The sequence below is a fragment of the Macaca thibetana genome, chromosome 2 (genome assembly GCF_024542745.1).
Source record: "Macaca thibetana thibetana isolate TM-01 chromosome 2, ASM2454274v1, whole genome shotgun sequence".
Lineage (NCBI taxonomy): Eukaryota > Metazoa > Chordata > Mammalia > Primates > Cercopithecidae > Macaca > Macaca thibetana.
In genome coordinates this window covers 109,157,608-109,172,173 of record NC_065579.1, presented here as the reverse complement: position 1 = coordinate 109,172,173, position 14,566 = coordinate 109,157,608, and the positions used below count along the sequence as shown (strand labels likewise).

Below are 14,566 nucleotides of genomic sequence, written 5' to 3'. Positions count from 1 at the left end.
GAAAAGGGGTAAGCTAAGCAGACGACAACACATGTGGCATTTCAATTGGACCTGACGATGACTGATCGGTTGAGAACCCAAATATGGAGGCCCTTCTTTATTTGCACAGCTGGAAAACACTCCATTAACTGTGATTTTTGAAGGAGAATCAGCCAGTGCTTATTTAAAATCTTGGCATACTGAATGTTAGAGAAGGTCACCATGGCTTTGTGAAATATCTGAGCGAGTCAGTAGTCGGCCCTCTTTTCTGTGTTCCAGTTCACTTGTTTTTGAAATAGTGTGAACACAGAACTTTAAATTCCACCAGCCATTCTACAGTGGCAATGATTGTTTTAATGTATTTAAAATGGCTTGCTGCTTTGTCTCATTAGGGTTGGTTCCCTCAAGACAGGACCTACTTATGCATAAAATGAAATAAACTCACAAGCTCTAGGCCTCCCTGGATTTTGCTGGTAGACTGGAGGAGGCAGAGAACTATTGCAAGGGGGGTACGAATGTCCCCAGACATTCATTTCCAGAGGAAAGTGTCTGAGATCTGCTGGCTAAGAACTGTCTCCATGGCTACCAGACTCCCAAGGAAGAAGTCCTGCACAGATAGCAGGTCCTTGACCACTAACTCAGTAACAATGTGAGAGCCCTCATGATTCTTGCTCCCTCCCAGGGTCATTCTGTGGTCAGGCCCGGTGGGTTAGTTCTACCTCCTTGGACTCTCCTTGGGTCTGCTCTGGTCCCTGAATGCTAATGCTTCATTTCACTGCAGAACTTGGCCGAGTCAGGTTGAAAATATGTAAGGGGGCCCTCTGGACCTCATGACACTTGAGATGAAAAATGTTATGCTGCCTCCATACTATAACAATCTGAGACTATAAACAATGATTTAATTAATGACCATAGAAGAATACTTGCTCACCGATGTTACGTGGTCCAAAACCCCTTAACTGACGCAACGTGAAGCCAATGTTTATATGGGCACAGATGGCTGGAATATCACATTTTGATGGCATTGCTACTTTGAAGAGCGGCAAACAGTGACATTCCCAAGGCTCTTTACATAGAAGCAGAATGAGGAAGGTGAAACTATCGAGAGGGGCTAACTCTGGTAGCAAGGGAAATAACTGGATGTGGACAGGAAGGGAAGGAGAATTATCATGGAATCCACAGCCTGTCCAGCCAAGCAGCTACTATTACCTCCTTGGATTTTCTGCATTGCTGTACTCATAACTGATAAATCCTAAAGGCAATATTCTATAGCCGGGCCCTAAAATACTCCGAGTTGACTAAACTGTCTTCAAAAGGATGCCTCGAAGATTCTTATAAACAATGACTAAAACGAAATTATGGTGTAATATTAGTTGATTAAGACAAGACTTCAATTTGAGTAATTTTCATCAGCTGGACACAGACAGTGGTAAAAACAATAACCCATGACTAAATGCATACTAGCTGATGGAAGAATTGCAATCTGATGTGGCAAGAAATAACAGGAAATTTTTTTTTTTAATTTAAAAATGGAAAGAAACTTTTTTCAAGACCACAGAATAAAGGAAAAAATGGGAAAAGTATAGCTAACTCAAGGTTTTTAAATGTCAACAAAGTTCCAAAACTAATTTCAAGAAAGGCCTCTTCACTCAGAGGAACTCTGGGATCTACTCGGCCTCCATCTCCTCTGCCTGTGTTCTTCCTATAGCTCTCCCCGAAAGGAGGCCAAATGTATAACTCTGAGACAAGTAGAATTATTGACACCTTTTAGTGAAGCAAGCCAGACAATGAACGAAAACAATTGTAGAATGTGTTATTTTAGAGCTTCAAGGATATGTTAAAAACTTCCATGCAGCCCTTCCTTTTTCAGATGAGGAAACTGAGCCTTGCTTAAAAGACTGTTCAAATAAAAGCAGATAATTAAAGAAAATGCCAAGCAAAGGGAAAGATGGGTGGAGGTTTAAGAGCCTGCCTGTTCACCTATTCTTAGAGAACTTTCCCACACTCCCATCCACAGTGCTGAGTCCCCCAGAGCACTTATTTCTCCATGGGCTTTCTCTGCCCACACCCAATTCAGCAGGGAGAAAGAACTGGCCCAAGCTGGGTACCATAATCTCTTCACGGGGGTGAGGGGGTGAGGGAGGACGTGCAATTAGACTTTAGATTTGCTAGTCAGCCTTGAATGGAAAAGATATACATTTTGCTTTCTTATATTGTGCCTTGCCCACAGTATTGTTGTGTGGATGGATGGGCATGCATGATACGGGGTGGCCATTCCTGGCTATATGCATGCCATAGTAGGGAAGGTCTACCTACAGAGAAGTAAGAATGCCATGGACATGTCAGAAGAAACTGAGAAGGAATAGAAAAACAAAAACATGTCTTCCTTCTCCCTTGTGAGACCCAAGCTTCCCTTCCCACCAGGGTTCTGAGTCACTCCCCTCTCTCTCCAAAACGCCTTTTTAAATTTCAGGGAACAACTTTGGTGGCTTGCACCTAAAACAACTTTGTCTTAGGTCATGAAAACTGGAGCGCAGACCCACAAAGCCTTCACTCAGTCCTCTTTTCTCCACTAAAGTCCAAACACTGGAGCTTTTATGAAGGATGGCTTGGGAGACCCATTGAAAGCAGACTGCTGAAATCTATCAATCCCAATCTACTGTGCTACAGGACCTGCCTTCCTTCATTAGGATTTAGAGTCGACTTACCTATTTTTTCAGACATCAAAGGAGCACACGCTGTGGTACGAGGTTGGGCTCTGTCAGAGCACCCAAGATGAAATCAGAGTCAAAGGCTGCTCTCATGGAGCTTGTAGCCTCAGAAGGGAGGCAAACAGGACCCAGAGATCAACATAACATGAGAGAATAACTCAGGGCACTTACATACCAGAGACCAAGCTACCAACTTTATTTATATGGCATCATGTCATGCCCACAACATGCTTGAGGGGAAGGTATTGTCACCACCTCTGCTCTGTAGATGACATGACTCAGACCTACCCAGATAGGTTTGGTAACTTGCCCATAGTTGGTGGAGAGTGATTGCTCAATTTGGATACAAGGAGTCTGGACTCTCCCACCTATTAACTTGCTACGCTTTGCCTTCTTGGCTGCGTATAAAATGAAAAGAAGGCCTTCACAGACTGGGCAGCCCTATTACTGACTTTCCAGTGCTGTCCCCAAACTATTTGTTTCTGACATGCAACAGGGGATTGGTAATCAATTAACCTTATGAATATAAAAAAGCTAATGATTACTGAGCACTTCTTATGTCCTAGTATTGAACGAGGCACTTAATATGCACCATTTCATTAATAAGAATCAAAGGAAGAACTGGATACAAACTTTCAGTTAGACAGAAGGAATGAGTTCAAGAGATATATAGTATAACATAGTGACCATAGTTAATAACGATGTGTTATACACTTGAAAATTGCTAAGAGAATAGATTTTAGGTATTCTCATCACAAATAAATTATAAAGATGTAAGGCAATACATATGTTAATTAGCTTGATGTAGTCATTACACAATGTACTTATACTTCAAAACATCATGTTGTATGCCATAAATATAAATAATTTTGTTAGTTAAAAAAATTAAAGGAAGAATTATTATTACCATTACCATTTTGAGTATTTGAACATTGAGGCAAGTTAAAGTTGACCAACTTAATTAGTAATATAGGTAAAGTTATGCTATAAGAACATATCAAACTAAAAATCTCAGTGGCTCAACACAAAAGTTTATTTGTTATGAACACTATTTATAATCCAGTGTGGGTTGGCAGAGGCAAGGGACAGTGAAAGTCATCTGCTCCATGTGTTCACTCAGGGACCCAGGCTAATGAAGGCTGCTGCATCTCATGACTGTTCTGTCTGGACCATGTACCTTCAGAGTTCACTAGAACAGAAGAGAGTACCAACACCACCACACTAGCTCTCAAATGCTTTAGCCCAGAAATGACTCAGGTTGACTTCACTCACGCCCTATTGGCCAGAACCAGTCTTGAAGTCCCCACCTATATGCAAGAAGGCTGCGAATGATGAGAGAGCATATGGATATTTGATGCACAGTAAATGTCTCTGCCATAGTAATTCTCCCAAGGCTACTCAGCTACTAATCAGAAGAATGGAAAGACTTAACCACTCCACGTGACTATGTCCTCAAAATTTGGCGCTGGGCGTAGTGGCTCATGCCTGTAATGAGGCCACTTTGGCGGGCAGATCACTTGAGCTCCAGAGTTTGAGACCAGCTTGGCTAACATGGCAAAACCCTGTCTCTACTAAAAATACAAAAATTAACTGGGCATTGTGGGGCACACCTGTAATCCCAGCTACTTGGGAGGCTGAGGCACAAGAAACACTTGAACCGGGGGGGCAGAGTCTGAAGTGAGCTGAGATCGTGTTACTGCACTCCAGCCTGGGCAACAGAGCAAGACTCTGTCCACAAAAAAATAAAAAACAAAAAAAAACCCCATAATTTGGAAGAAACCATTTCAAGTCTATCAGTAATCACTTAGATATACCCAGACTTTACCTTAGAATTATTAGAACTCTCTACTTTCTCATGAATATTCCTAATTCTGAAAAAGTAGGTGGAAGTTATTCAGAGCCAAGCACGTTGGGAAGACCCACCTTTGTTGGCACAGGCCATCCACTTTAGATTGTCTGCAAATGCAGCCTCTCGTCCAATGAGGTATGTGAAGATGCGAACCTGAAAGGAAGACAAACGCATGGCTGAGTGGCATTCACTTTTTGCCATCCTGCGCAGATCACATGCATGGCTCACACACATGTGGCTTACCTCTTTAATGCTCCATGCTTCCCATCTGCAGGAACATATTTAAGACATCTGAAGTATAGTCAGCTAAAAATGTATTCAAAGCAGGGGTCTTTGATCTTTTAAACCATATGGCACTGGTGGTGGCTGTTTTTCGGTGTGCAAGTCATGACAGAGAAGAATAACTGGGAATGGGAGACTGGCAGCCTCATGGGCCTGGGCTTGCTTCACACATATGGACAAGTATCATCTAAGTCTGGACCAAATCCCCAACCATTTTCCCCATTCACACAGGAAATGCAGAGTATGCTCTTCTTGGGAATAAAAACGCCCCTGAAAGACCCTCAACATTTCCCTCCAATGGTGAGGACAGGCTGCAGACACTCTCTTACCATCTGTGGTGTCTGGCATGATATTAGAAGATAATTAACTGAGATGAGAGACACAGCCTGTGGCCAGGAGACCTATGGGGAATCTTTCTAGTCTTCCTAAGCTTTTGGTTCCTGAAGAGCAAAGAACATATGTAAAAACCTGGCTTTCTTATTTTCTATTGGTTTCTCAACCCTCTCTTATGAGGTCAGAACTCTTTGAAACAAAGCATGACCTACCTGCCAGATGGTATTTAAGGTTAAATGGAAAAAATATAAGGAATGAAAAGGTTAAAATCCTTTAATTCAATTTAAAATGGTATGTGGGTCAACACTACACAGTCCAAACAAAATCCTTCTGATGGGCCATGTGCAGCCTGTGGCCACCTCTTTGTGACTGAGGTCAATGAAGACATGGCATTAGATGAATGACACTCATCAGGTGGTATCAAAGGCTTTACCAGGTGATGTCCTTCCAGCTCCTCTAGTCTGGTGGGTCAAGTGCTCCTACTGCTCCTCCCCAGCCTTTGCTACAATTGTGGTTAGCTAGTATTTTGTGTAGCTGGTCCGTGAAGTCAATTTGCTTGCTAGGGTATCCACTTGACGAGGGAAGGAAGGGATGTCTCCTTTACCTGGCTGGGCCCTGATGGAGCACTGCACTTGGAACATTGATACTCAATACATGGAGACATAAAAAGATATAAATGCTTACAGTGGATTGTAAAAATGAATATTCTGTTTTAATTATGCATATCCTCAAATCTGGGCATTATAACTTGAAGGCTAGTTGTGAAGTAATGGTTTCTTCCCAACTTAAAGAGATATGTAAATGCACGTTATTATTAGGGAATGTCAGTCTGTGCTCATCTGTGCTTGGTAAGACCATGACTTTATTTATCATAGCTCCTGCAAGGGGGCTTTCCGGGTGGATGGGCAGGCAGACAGACCTCTTTCCAGTCCTCTGGCTCTTCTCCACACCACTCCCATCAGAGTCACATTTGGGAGTGAGGATATGGTTGTTTTGTTTTGTTTTTTTAAATTGGGAGATTCTGGCTTCTCTTGGGGGGAACAGAAAGCAAAGATCCAGTTGGGCACAGTGGCTCACACCTGTAATCCCAGTACTTTGGGAGGCCGAGGTGGGCAGATCATGAGGTCAGGAGATTGAGACCATCTAGCCAACAAGGTGAAACCCCATCTCTACTAAAAATACAAAAAAATTAGCTGTGCATGGTGGCATGCATCTGTGGTCCCAGCTACGCAGGAGGCTGAGGCAGGAGAATTGCTTGAACCCAGAGGCAGAGGCCCCGTCTCAAAAAAAAAAAAAAAAAAGCAAAGATCCAGCCTCATATTGCCAAAAGTGATTACCATTGACCCTGCTTCATATAGCTGCACCCTCTGTTCACTTTCTATGCCTGTCTACTGTCAGCACTTAACTGAGAATCTCTGATTGAGAGGAGAAACTGAGGCCCAGTTAAGTACAGTGTTTTGCTTAATTTCATCAAAGTTTCATCTCATGAGAGAGGACTTCTAAGACCTCAGCATAGCACTGGTATCTGTTTTCAACCTTTGGGAGATGCTGGTTTGGTCAATACAGAAGATCCCAACCAGCTCCAAGGCCCAGAGCCAGCACACACAGAATCCAGGACGAACTGGAATCAAGTCTCTTGAGACCAGACCCATGCTTTCTCATAAATCTTTGTCTTTAATTTCAAATTTAAGCTCTTTAAAGGGGAAACACTAGACCAATAAAAACTTGTATCCCCACTGGCTCCTTGGCAAGCAAGAAAGCATAAGAGATGCCTCTGTGGAAATGCAGCAATGAGTCTATCTTTATAAACAAAGACCCAATACAGAACAACCCATATTTTTGAGCAAAGGTGTGTGAGTATCAGCCTCCTCTGCTGTCTAGATGAAGAACCTTCATAGAAACTGAGTTCTCTTGGAGACATAGTTAAAACTCCAGAACAATACTGTGAATCACTAGCAAAACTTCTATAACTCCTCATTTAAAAGACGGCATCCTATTTGGAAAACCAGTAGGATCGCGCCAAACTTCAGATCAGACATGGCTGCTTAAGAATAATTGTGCTAACAATAACCACAATAATGAAAACCATCACCACGTCCCCTACCTCACCAGCACAGTCCTACCACGACCACCACCACCACGGTGGCTACTAAAATCAGCACCATCCCCTGGGTCAGGTAATGTGCTGAGGGGTTTATGGGTATTATATTTGTTTTGTTGGTTTATATGTTATTTTATTGCTTATGAAAGAAAATCAGAACAATGTTCAATATTTCCATTGATTTGTAGTCCTTGGCTCCCAGTACACTGACCTCCTTATCTGAGCAGAAATGGCATGAAAATGACTTGTTGCATGCCTGCCTACAAAATAAACATAATCAAAGGATGCTGGGTTCACACCCTACATCTCTCATAATAATGCCTTTCAACTGACCACAGAAGAAAAGAGATTTTACTTTAAAGTAGTTTAAAGTAGGAAATATTTTGGAGAGAAATTTAATAATAGCATTTTATATTTGTGTTTTTTTTTTACATAGTAATTCCACCCCTAAGCATTTATCTTATAGCTGGAACAACAAATAAAATGCTTACAGGGACTAAGAGACAACAAAAATGACAGAAGTTGTAGAAGAGAGTACATATTTTCTGGAAGCCCTAGAATTCAGATTCAGACATTTTCAAAAATACACAATTAAGAGTACATAGATGTTCACCTTCATTACTTGTAAAGGTCAAAAACTGTTAAATTCTAAGTCTTTCTTGATAGCTGACTGGCTAAAAGTTCATGGCACATTCGTGTAGTGGGCTATCCAGCAGCTATGTCCTCATCCATGATGCACGGGTAAAAGTGAAAAGCAAGTTGTGCATTTTGTGTAGCACAAAATTCTATTTTTTTCTAAAAGCAGCCTCACACTTTTTATTTCATAAATTTTATACCATTTTACAAATAAACTAGCATTGCTTTAATAATTAAAGATCATTTTAAGTGAAAAGAAAGTAATGACATTGCTATTTCCTGAACAATTCTGTTAGGACACAGAAAGAATAAACGTTGCAGTGAAAATCAAACACAAAAAAGAGATGACATGTGGAAATTACGTCCTGGCCTTGCATATTCCAGTTAGTGCTGCCTTACGCCACTGCTCATTTAACTGAGTGCAAAACCTCTGTGAACAACAGTCAAATCGCTCCCAATTTCCATCGTTAACAGATTCTATACCCTAATGGATCTTATTTCCAACAACTGGAGTTTCTTCCCTAGGAAGCACCACATAACAAACTTTCAGTGGTCTGCCCTGAGCCCAGCTACTTTTCTGATGCAGTGAGTGTGAAGCAGACCCAGATCTGGGGTGGTCCTGAAGGCCAGGTACACAGCACAGACAATCATGGGAAGGTGCTGTGGCATAGTTCTGGCCTACACCAGATCTCCCTGGAAAGCCAGGCTTTCATGCTCATCATCTGCAGGCATGGAGCGCACCACTTTCATTAATGCAGCTCAAAGGCAGGGGTAAAAAGAAGTCTGCATCAGCCTATTCGCTCATTTTGATCTCCCACTTAAGTTTGGATGGTCTTTAAATGTTCTACGAACCCAATTAAGCTTAATAAAACGTTAAGATGTAGACTTTCAAAGTTCAAAGTCACTTACTTTAATCTACTTAATATAAAATTTCCCCAATGGAACAAACAAAAAACTCATCCAGATTTTTCAAAAAAGCAATTATGCTTTTTACTCACATAGATGCAATCCCCATCAGAAACTGAGAGGGGTACCCTTCTTCTTAACCTTTGGGGAAGATATAGTGACTTTGTAAAGATAATGAATCAAATTTTCTCCTTTCTGCAGCCATTAAAATTAGGGGAGGGAAGTGGCTACCAGGAGAGTTATATGGGGCAATTGCACACACAGAAAATAGGCTGCTGCTGCCTGCAGATCTCCCTTCAATAATGAAGAAAGCCTTGTGCTTCTGAGAGAGTCCAAGAGTAGCAGTTTGTCATCTATCATGTGTAACTCATGAGTGCCTACCATGTACCAGGGACCATTCTTGGTCCTGGATAAACTACCATGGATAAACAAAACTAACTCTGCCCTCAGAGACTTCACATTTTCTTGGGAGGGAAACATAACAAATGGTAAATTCATATAGAATGTTTATGTATTTGTTGGATTAAATGCTGATAAAGAAAATAATGCAAAGTAAGGTGATGGAGAGTGATAGGGGGCTGCATTTTTAGAAAAGGAAGACAGGAAGGTCTTCCTGATAAGATGATATTTGATCAGAGATCTAGACAAAATGGAGTGGGGGAGAAGGAATAAGCCACATAGCTAATGGGAAAGAGCATTCCAGGTGAAGGGAACAAAAGGTACAAGGTCGCTGTGACAGGGAAGCTCCAGGGATATTGAAGGGGCTTGTGTTAATGGAATATAGTCACCTAGCAGAGGTTGCAGGAAATTAACTTGGAGATACAATGGGTGCCACATCACACGGACCCTTGCGAGTCACTTTTTCTTTTTTTTCAGGAGGGACTGAGTGGAAGTCTCACATGAGCTGATACATAATGTAAAAGGATCATTCTGGCTGCAGGGTAGAGCATAGGCCATGAACAGGTTCATGAACCAAAGGAAAGCACAGGTTCATGAACATGAACTCAACCTGACTGCCCATTCCATTATCCTATGATAATCTTATAATTCTGAATGCCCGTGTCCCATCCATAGCCACAGAGAGTAAGGGTAGAAACAGAGGTAGTAAGTAGGAGGCCACTGCAATGTTCCAGGTGAGAGATGACAGTGGCTCTGGCCAGGGCAGTGAGAGTCCTCAGACTTCACAAGGCATCAGTATCACCAGGGGCCTTGAATCACACGTCGAAGGTGGAGTCTTAGCACCCACCCTCCTGAGGTTCAGAATGAAGTAGGCCCAGGGATATACATTTTTTAAAATGCCCATGGTGGATCTGACACAGGTGGGCTAGGGCCAACACTTTAAAAAAATGCCACCAAGCATATGAGGTCTAAGTGAGACCAAACATTAAGAAATCACTGGAGCCATTTCCAGGAAAGCTATTCCTACAGTTTACTAAGGATTGAGGCAAAACTTGAAGGAGTTTACAATCCAGTGGGTGGTTAAAAAAATAGAGAAGCTGGATCAAAATGACATTTTTTAAAAAGCTTGTGTCAACCGAAGAAGGCAGGATCATGAGATATCAGCCGGACTTGGCAAGCAGGATTAGCTAACTACACTTTCCTCCTTCCCCAAGAAAGGGCAGATTTGTAGCCTGTTGTCTGTAACTGCTGAGCTGGGTCTTCACAATCTTTGGAATTACAATAATTCCACTCTTGCTCCCAGAGGCAGAGGAAAGGAAGGTTTGGAGACCGAGCACTTATGAGCCTCAAAAAACAGTCTATACTTTTATAGAAAAAAGAAGGTAATCTTTTATTTTAAAAAACATTTAACTACAAATCCATTCCTTCTACCTTTAAAAGCAAGCAATTTATATGAATTATTTATGTCAATGTCATTTGCTATCAAATCTGTTCATTACCTATGGATTCCCACATTCATGGGTTCTAAATTTTAATTTAGCTAAGTGGCAGCCTCCGTATTAGGCATGCCTTCCTGTCTTCTCTGCCTTCCTGTCATCTTTCTGTCCTCTCACCTGCTCATGTCCTTTTGGACTCACTGCCCAACTCAGTTATTCCCTAAAATACTTCCAGGATTTCTCAAAATGATGAATGACTTCGCTTTAGAAAGGGGTCTCCTTTATGTTTTAAAGTCAATTTGCAGCTAATGAATATGTTCTTAATCTATATCTTCACAAAAGATATTACTAATGAACTTTCATAGTTATTTGCTTATTTCTGTGATTTCTGGTACAGAGAAGCATTTCTGAATAAAATCTTTAATCTTTAAGAAGAAGATAAGGGTTGGAACCTGATTACTCACATAAATGCTTCATAAATCATTGCCAATATTTATCTTCATGAAAATTCTATAAGAGTAGAGATGGGCTCAGAGAAGGCTGACTCCAAAGGAAACAGTTATATTGAGCAGGCTGCTTTAATCTAGAAGCCATCATGCTCATAATAAAAAAAGAAACATCCTTATCCAGAAGGAAGAGAAAGGCAACCATGGTAACGCTACCCTGAACAAGCAATAAAATGGGATAAATTGAATTAAATTACAAAAGTAATAAAATTTCAACAAACGAATATCATAGATCATTATGAAAAATGGACTGTCACCTTGGGGACGCTCTAAGAGTCTATACAATCTCCTTTTTCCCAAGCACGAGTGCCTGATACCTCATGTGTGGAAAAAAAAATTCCAATTCAGAAAAAAATATTGTTATTTGTAATCTTCTGGCCAAAGGGATAAAAGTCTAGTTTTATGGCCATGTGTTTTGTCAAGGTGAAGGAGACAGGTGTTTCTTGGCCACCCAGAGACTATGACCTGGAGTTGGTACAACGGAACACAAGAGATTACACACGGCTCAATGGAGCAGTAAGAAGTCAGGCTGCAAACATCCTCAAAGGTGTGTGATGCAATTTATTAGACTGTCCAGCTTCACTGAATTCATTCAGGGGACAGAGCCAGTATATTAACCATGTCTTTGGATTTTCTGTACTATTATTGCTCTGATGTCTGAGGCCTTATAACCTTGGAGGGACTGCCCCTCCTAGGGTTAGCTAATTCTTGGAGATAGTAAGCAACTGGCCTGCAAGTGCATTTCTGATACACAAACCAACCAATCCACAGCCCACACCTCCAATCACCTACCTCCATCAGGCTCTCACAGTCGAGGTCATACCACCTGCCCTAATCACCCCAGGACCAGGTAGCAGACAACTAGGGGCAGTCCCTCTACCCCAGTGCCCACTGAGAAGACTGACTACCCAATGATAAGCCTGGTTGGCCTGCTTTGCCTCTTTCTTCCCATGGAAAACACAATAAAGGCTTCTGCCCTCTAGATCTCTCTCTCTGCCCACTCATCTTGCCTTGGCACTTCCCTGTATGGCCCTTCATGGTATGGCATGCCTTCCGCTTCTAGGAAACCATGGATACAATATACTTCTTCCTTCATGACAATCATTTCTGTATCTGTGTACCTTGTTATACCTGACTAAAACAAATTCCAGGTATTGTTAAAACAACCAAGTATTATTTGTTCCAGGTGGGTCCAATGCTGCACTTACTGGCTTGGTGATCTTGAGTGAAGTATTTAAACCTACTGAGCTGTACTTGCACCTCCCCCAACGTGGGGATCCTCCACCCACCCACCTCACATTGGTGATCAACAGCAAATGAGACAATGGATGCAAGGACAGGTCAGAAGTATCAAATTCCATTCAGTTAGAGTTGCATCCCACTCGCATTTCAGATAACTTGCTGCAGTGAAATTAAACAAAGGGAGCCAAGGAAAGCCAAGTCTTCCATCCATAGATACTTCCCTCATCCTGCCCAGAAGTTTGGTTGAAGAGGAAGCTGACTCCTGTGGGTGAAGAATGGGATTTTTCACGGGGTGGGTTTTGACAAACTATCACTGATGTCTGTCAATACCAAGGATAACGGAGTTGACAGTTTCTAACATAATCAGGAGCACTAGAGCTATAATAACAATTACAACTTTTATAACCCTTGGAGAGTCAAAGGATCCACTGAGAACTTGGCAGGGGCTATAAACCTTCTCCTACCCCTTACTCCCTCCCCGCAAAATCCAAAGGCTATATACTCACAATTTCAGATAAAATTCATGAGGGCTGGGGCATTTCCTCCACCAAAACCCAGATCTGGATTGTCTAGGAACATCTGGCTCCCAGGTTAAGAATCCCTGTCTTATAAATCTCTCGTATTTTGCACTATAAATTCCTCAAAATCAAAATGGTTTCTTTGGGTGATCAAGATGGGCCCTCTTAGTGGATATGCCCACTAAATTGAGAAAGAAGTTCATTTGGTCATTTATATGCCCATTCTGTGACAGTTTTGTGCCGACCAGATATCAGCTATTCACATTCAGATCCAGAAAAGTCATATCAGAAGTGAGTCCTCTACATGGAGGGACATTGTGGAGAAATCAGGAGCCCTGAGACAGAATAGGCATCACTGTGGACCTTGGGTTTTTATGATGCACATCACATCATGAAGCCTTTGCATGGCCACATGTAAAGGAGCAGGGATAGAAGGGACAGACAGACGGAACTGAGTCTGTAGAATCCAGCACAGTGCTTGGCACAGGGCCAGCACTCAAACACTTGTTGATTGGCCAATACCATAAAATCCCTGTCTACTGATACTAGGGATCCTGAAAGAAATCTGTCTCCAAGCTTCAGGCTGCTGGACACTACATGGCCTAGGATTTATATGGCTCAGAAGCCCCATCCTGCTACCCTTGCCCTCCGAAACCCTGAGAGATCAAGTGGTGACAGCCATTTGTTCATAGGTATGCCCCATCTTTCAAGAAGGATGACAGATTCAATACCATGAACAAAAAGGCAACTAACATGTGTAAATCCATTAAATTAACCAAAAACAGATCAGAAAATTGACTTATGTCAAGGGGAATAAATTGTTCCACAAATTGGGATGGCGATGGTTATATTCATAAAACATCATGGGGCTGTGTCACTCTCTAGCTTAAAGCCCTCCAGTGCCTTCCCATTGTACTTGGAATACATTCTAAACTCCTAACACCACAGCTAAGATGCCCTGGAAGGTCCAGAAACATGACCAACTCCTTCTGGCTTTCCAGTCTTTCAATCCACCTCTCCCACTGCCTGGAGTGCCCCTCACCTCCTGTTTGCATGGCTAACTCTCTTTCACCCCAGCTACTCTCATCCTCATCACCCCTTTAGTTTCCTTCATGATACTCAGTATATTCTTAAGTTACATTAATGATTTATTAGTTTACTTATGTTTATTTCTACTTCCAAACTGAAACATAGATGTGAGAGCAGAAGGAGGCACCTGTGCCCAATTCAGTACCTGGCATGGAGTATTCTCAACGAACATTAGTTACCCACCTTTCCTATCCTTCTTTTCACAAATTTGGGAAATTAAAGGAAGTCAGCACGGGACATAGTTGAATTTATCAGCATAGAGCTCATTCCTTCATTGCGACTCCATTTTCAACACTTTTCTATTTTTCCAGACTGATCTGTTATCAATCAGTTGAGATTTTACTTTCTCTATGCTCAATTCCCATGATTTCTTTTTCTCCTGAAGCTCAGTGATAACATATGAGGAAATGGAGGTATGAAAAAGCCCTGGTCTTTGTTATTACAGCCTCATAGTCAGGGACCAGAAAAATGGTGTCTTATGCAAGGCCTCCCATGGATGGATGATCAGTATTATAATATTTCTTCTTAGGTGCCTGCCTCTTGATTCTAGATGGAAGCTATGCAAAGATTGAAGCCAAC

The 14,566-nt window shown here is 41.8% G+C and overlaps 1 protein-coding gene across 4 annotated transcripts in view; it reads right to left on the bottom strand.

Moving 5' to 3' along the window:
* The window catches only part of CACNA2D3 (calcium voltage-gated channel auxiliary subunit alpha2delta 3), a 938,743-nt gene that overhangs the window by 304,812 nt on the left and 619,365 nt on the right, over positions 1-14,566 (bottom strand). For all 4 annotated transcript variants that reach the window (XM_050781062.1, XM_050781063.1, XM_050781066.1 and 1 more), the window contains one exon: positions 4,614-4,692. In XM_050781062.1, the coding sequence (XP_050637019.1) occupies positions 4,614-4,692 (79 nt within the window). The remainder of the gene's footprint in view (positions 1-4,613; positions 4,693-14,566) is intronic.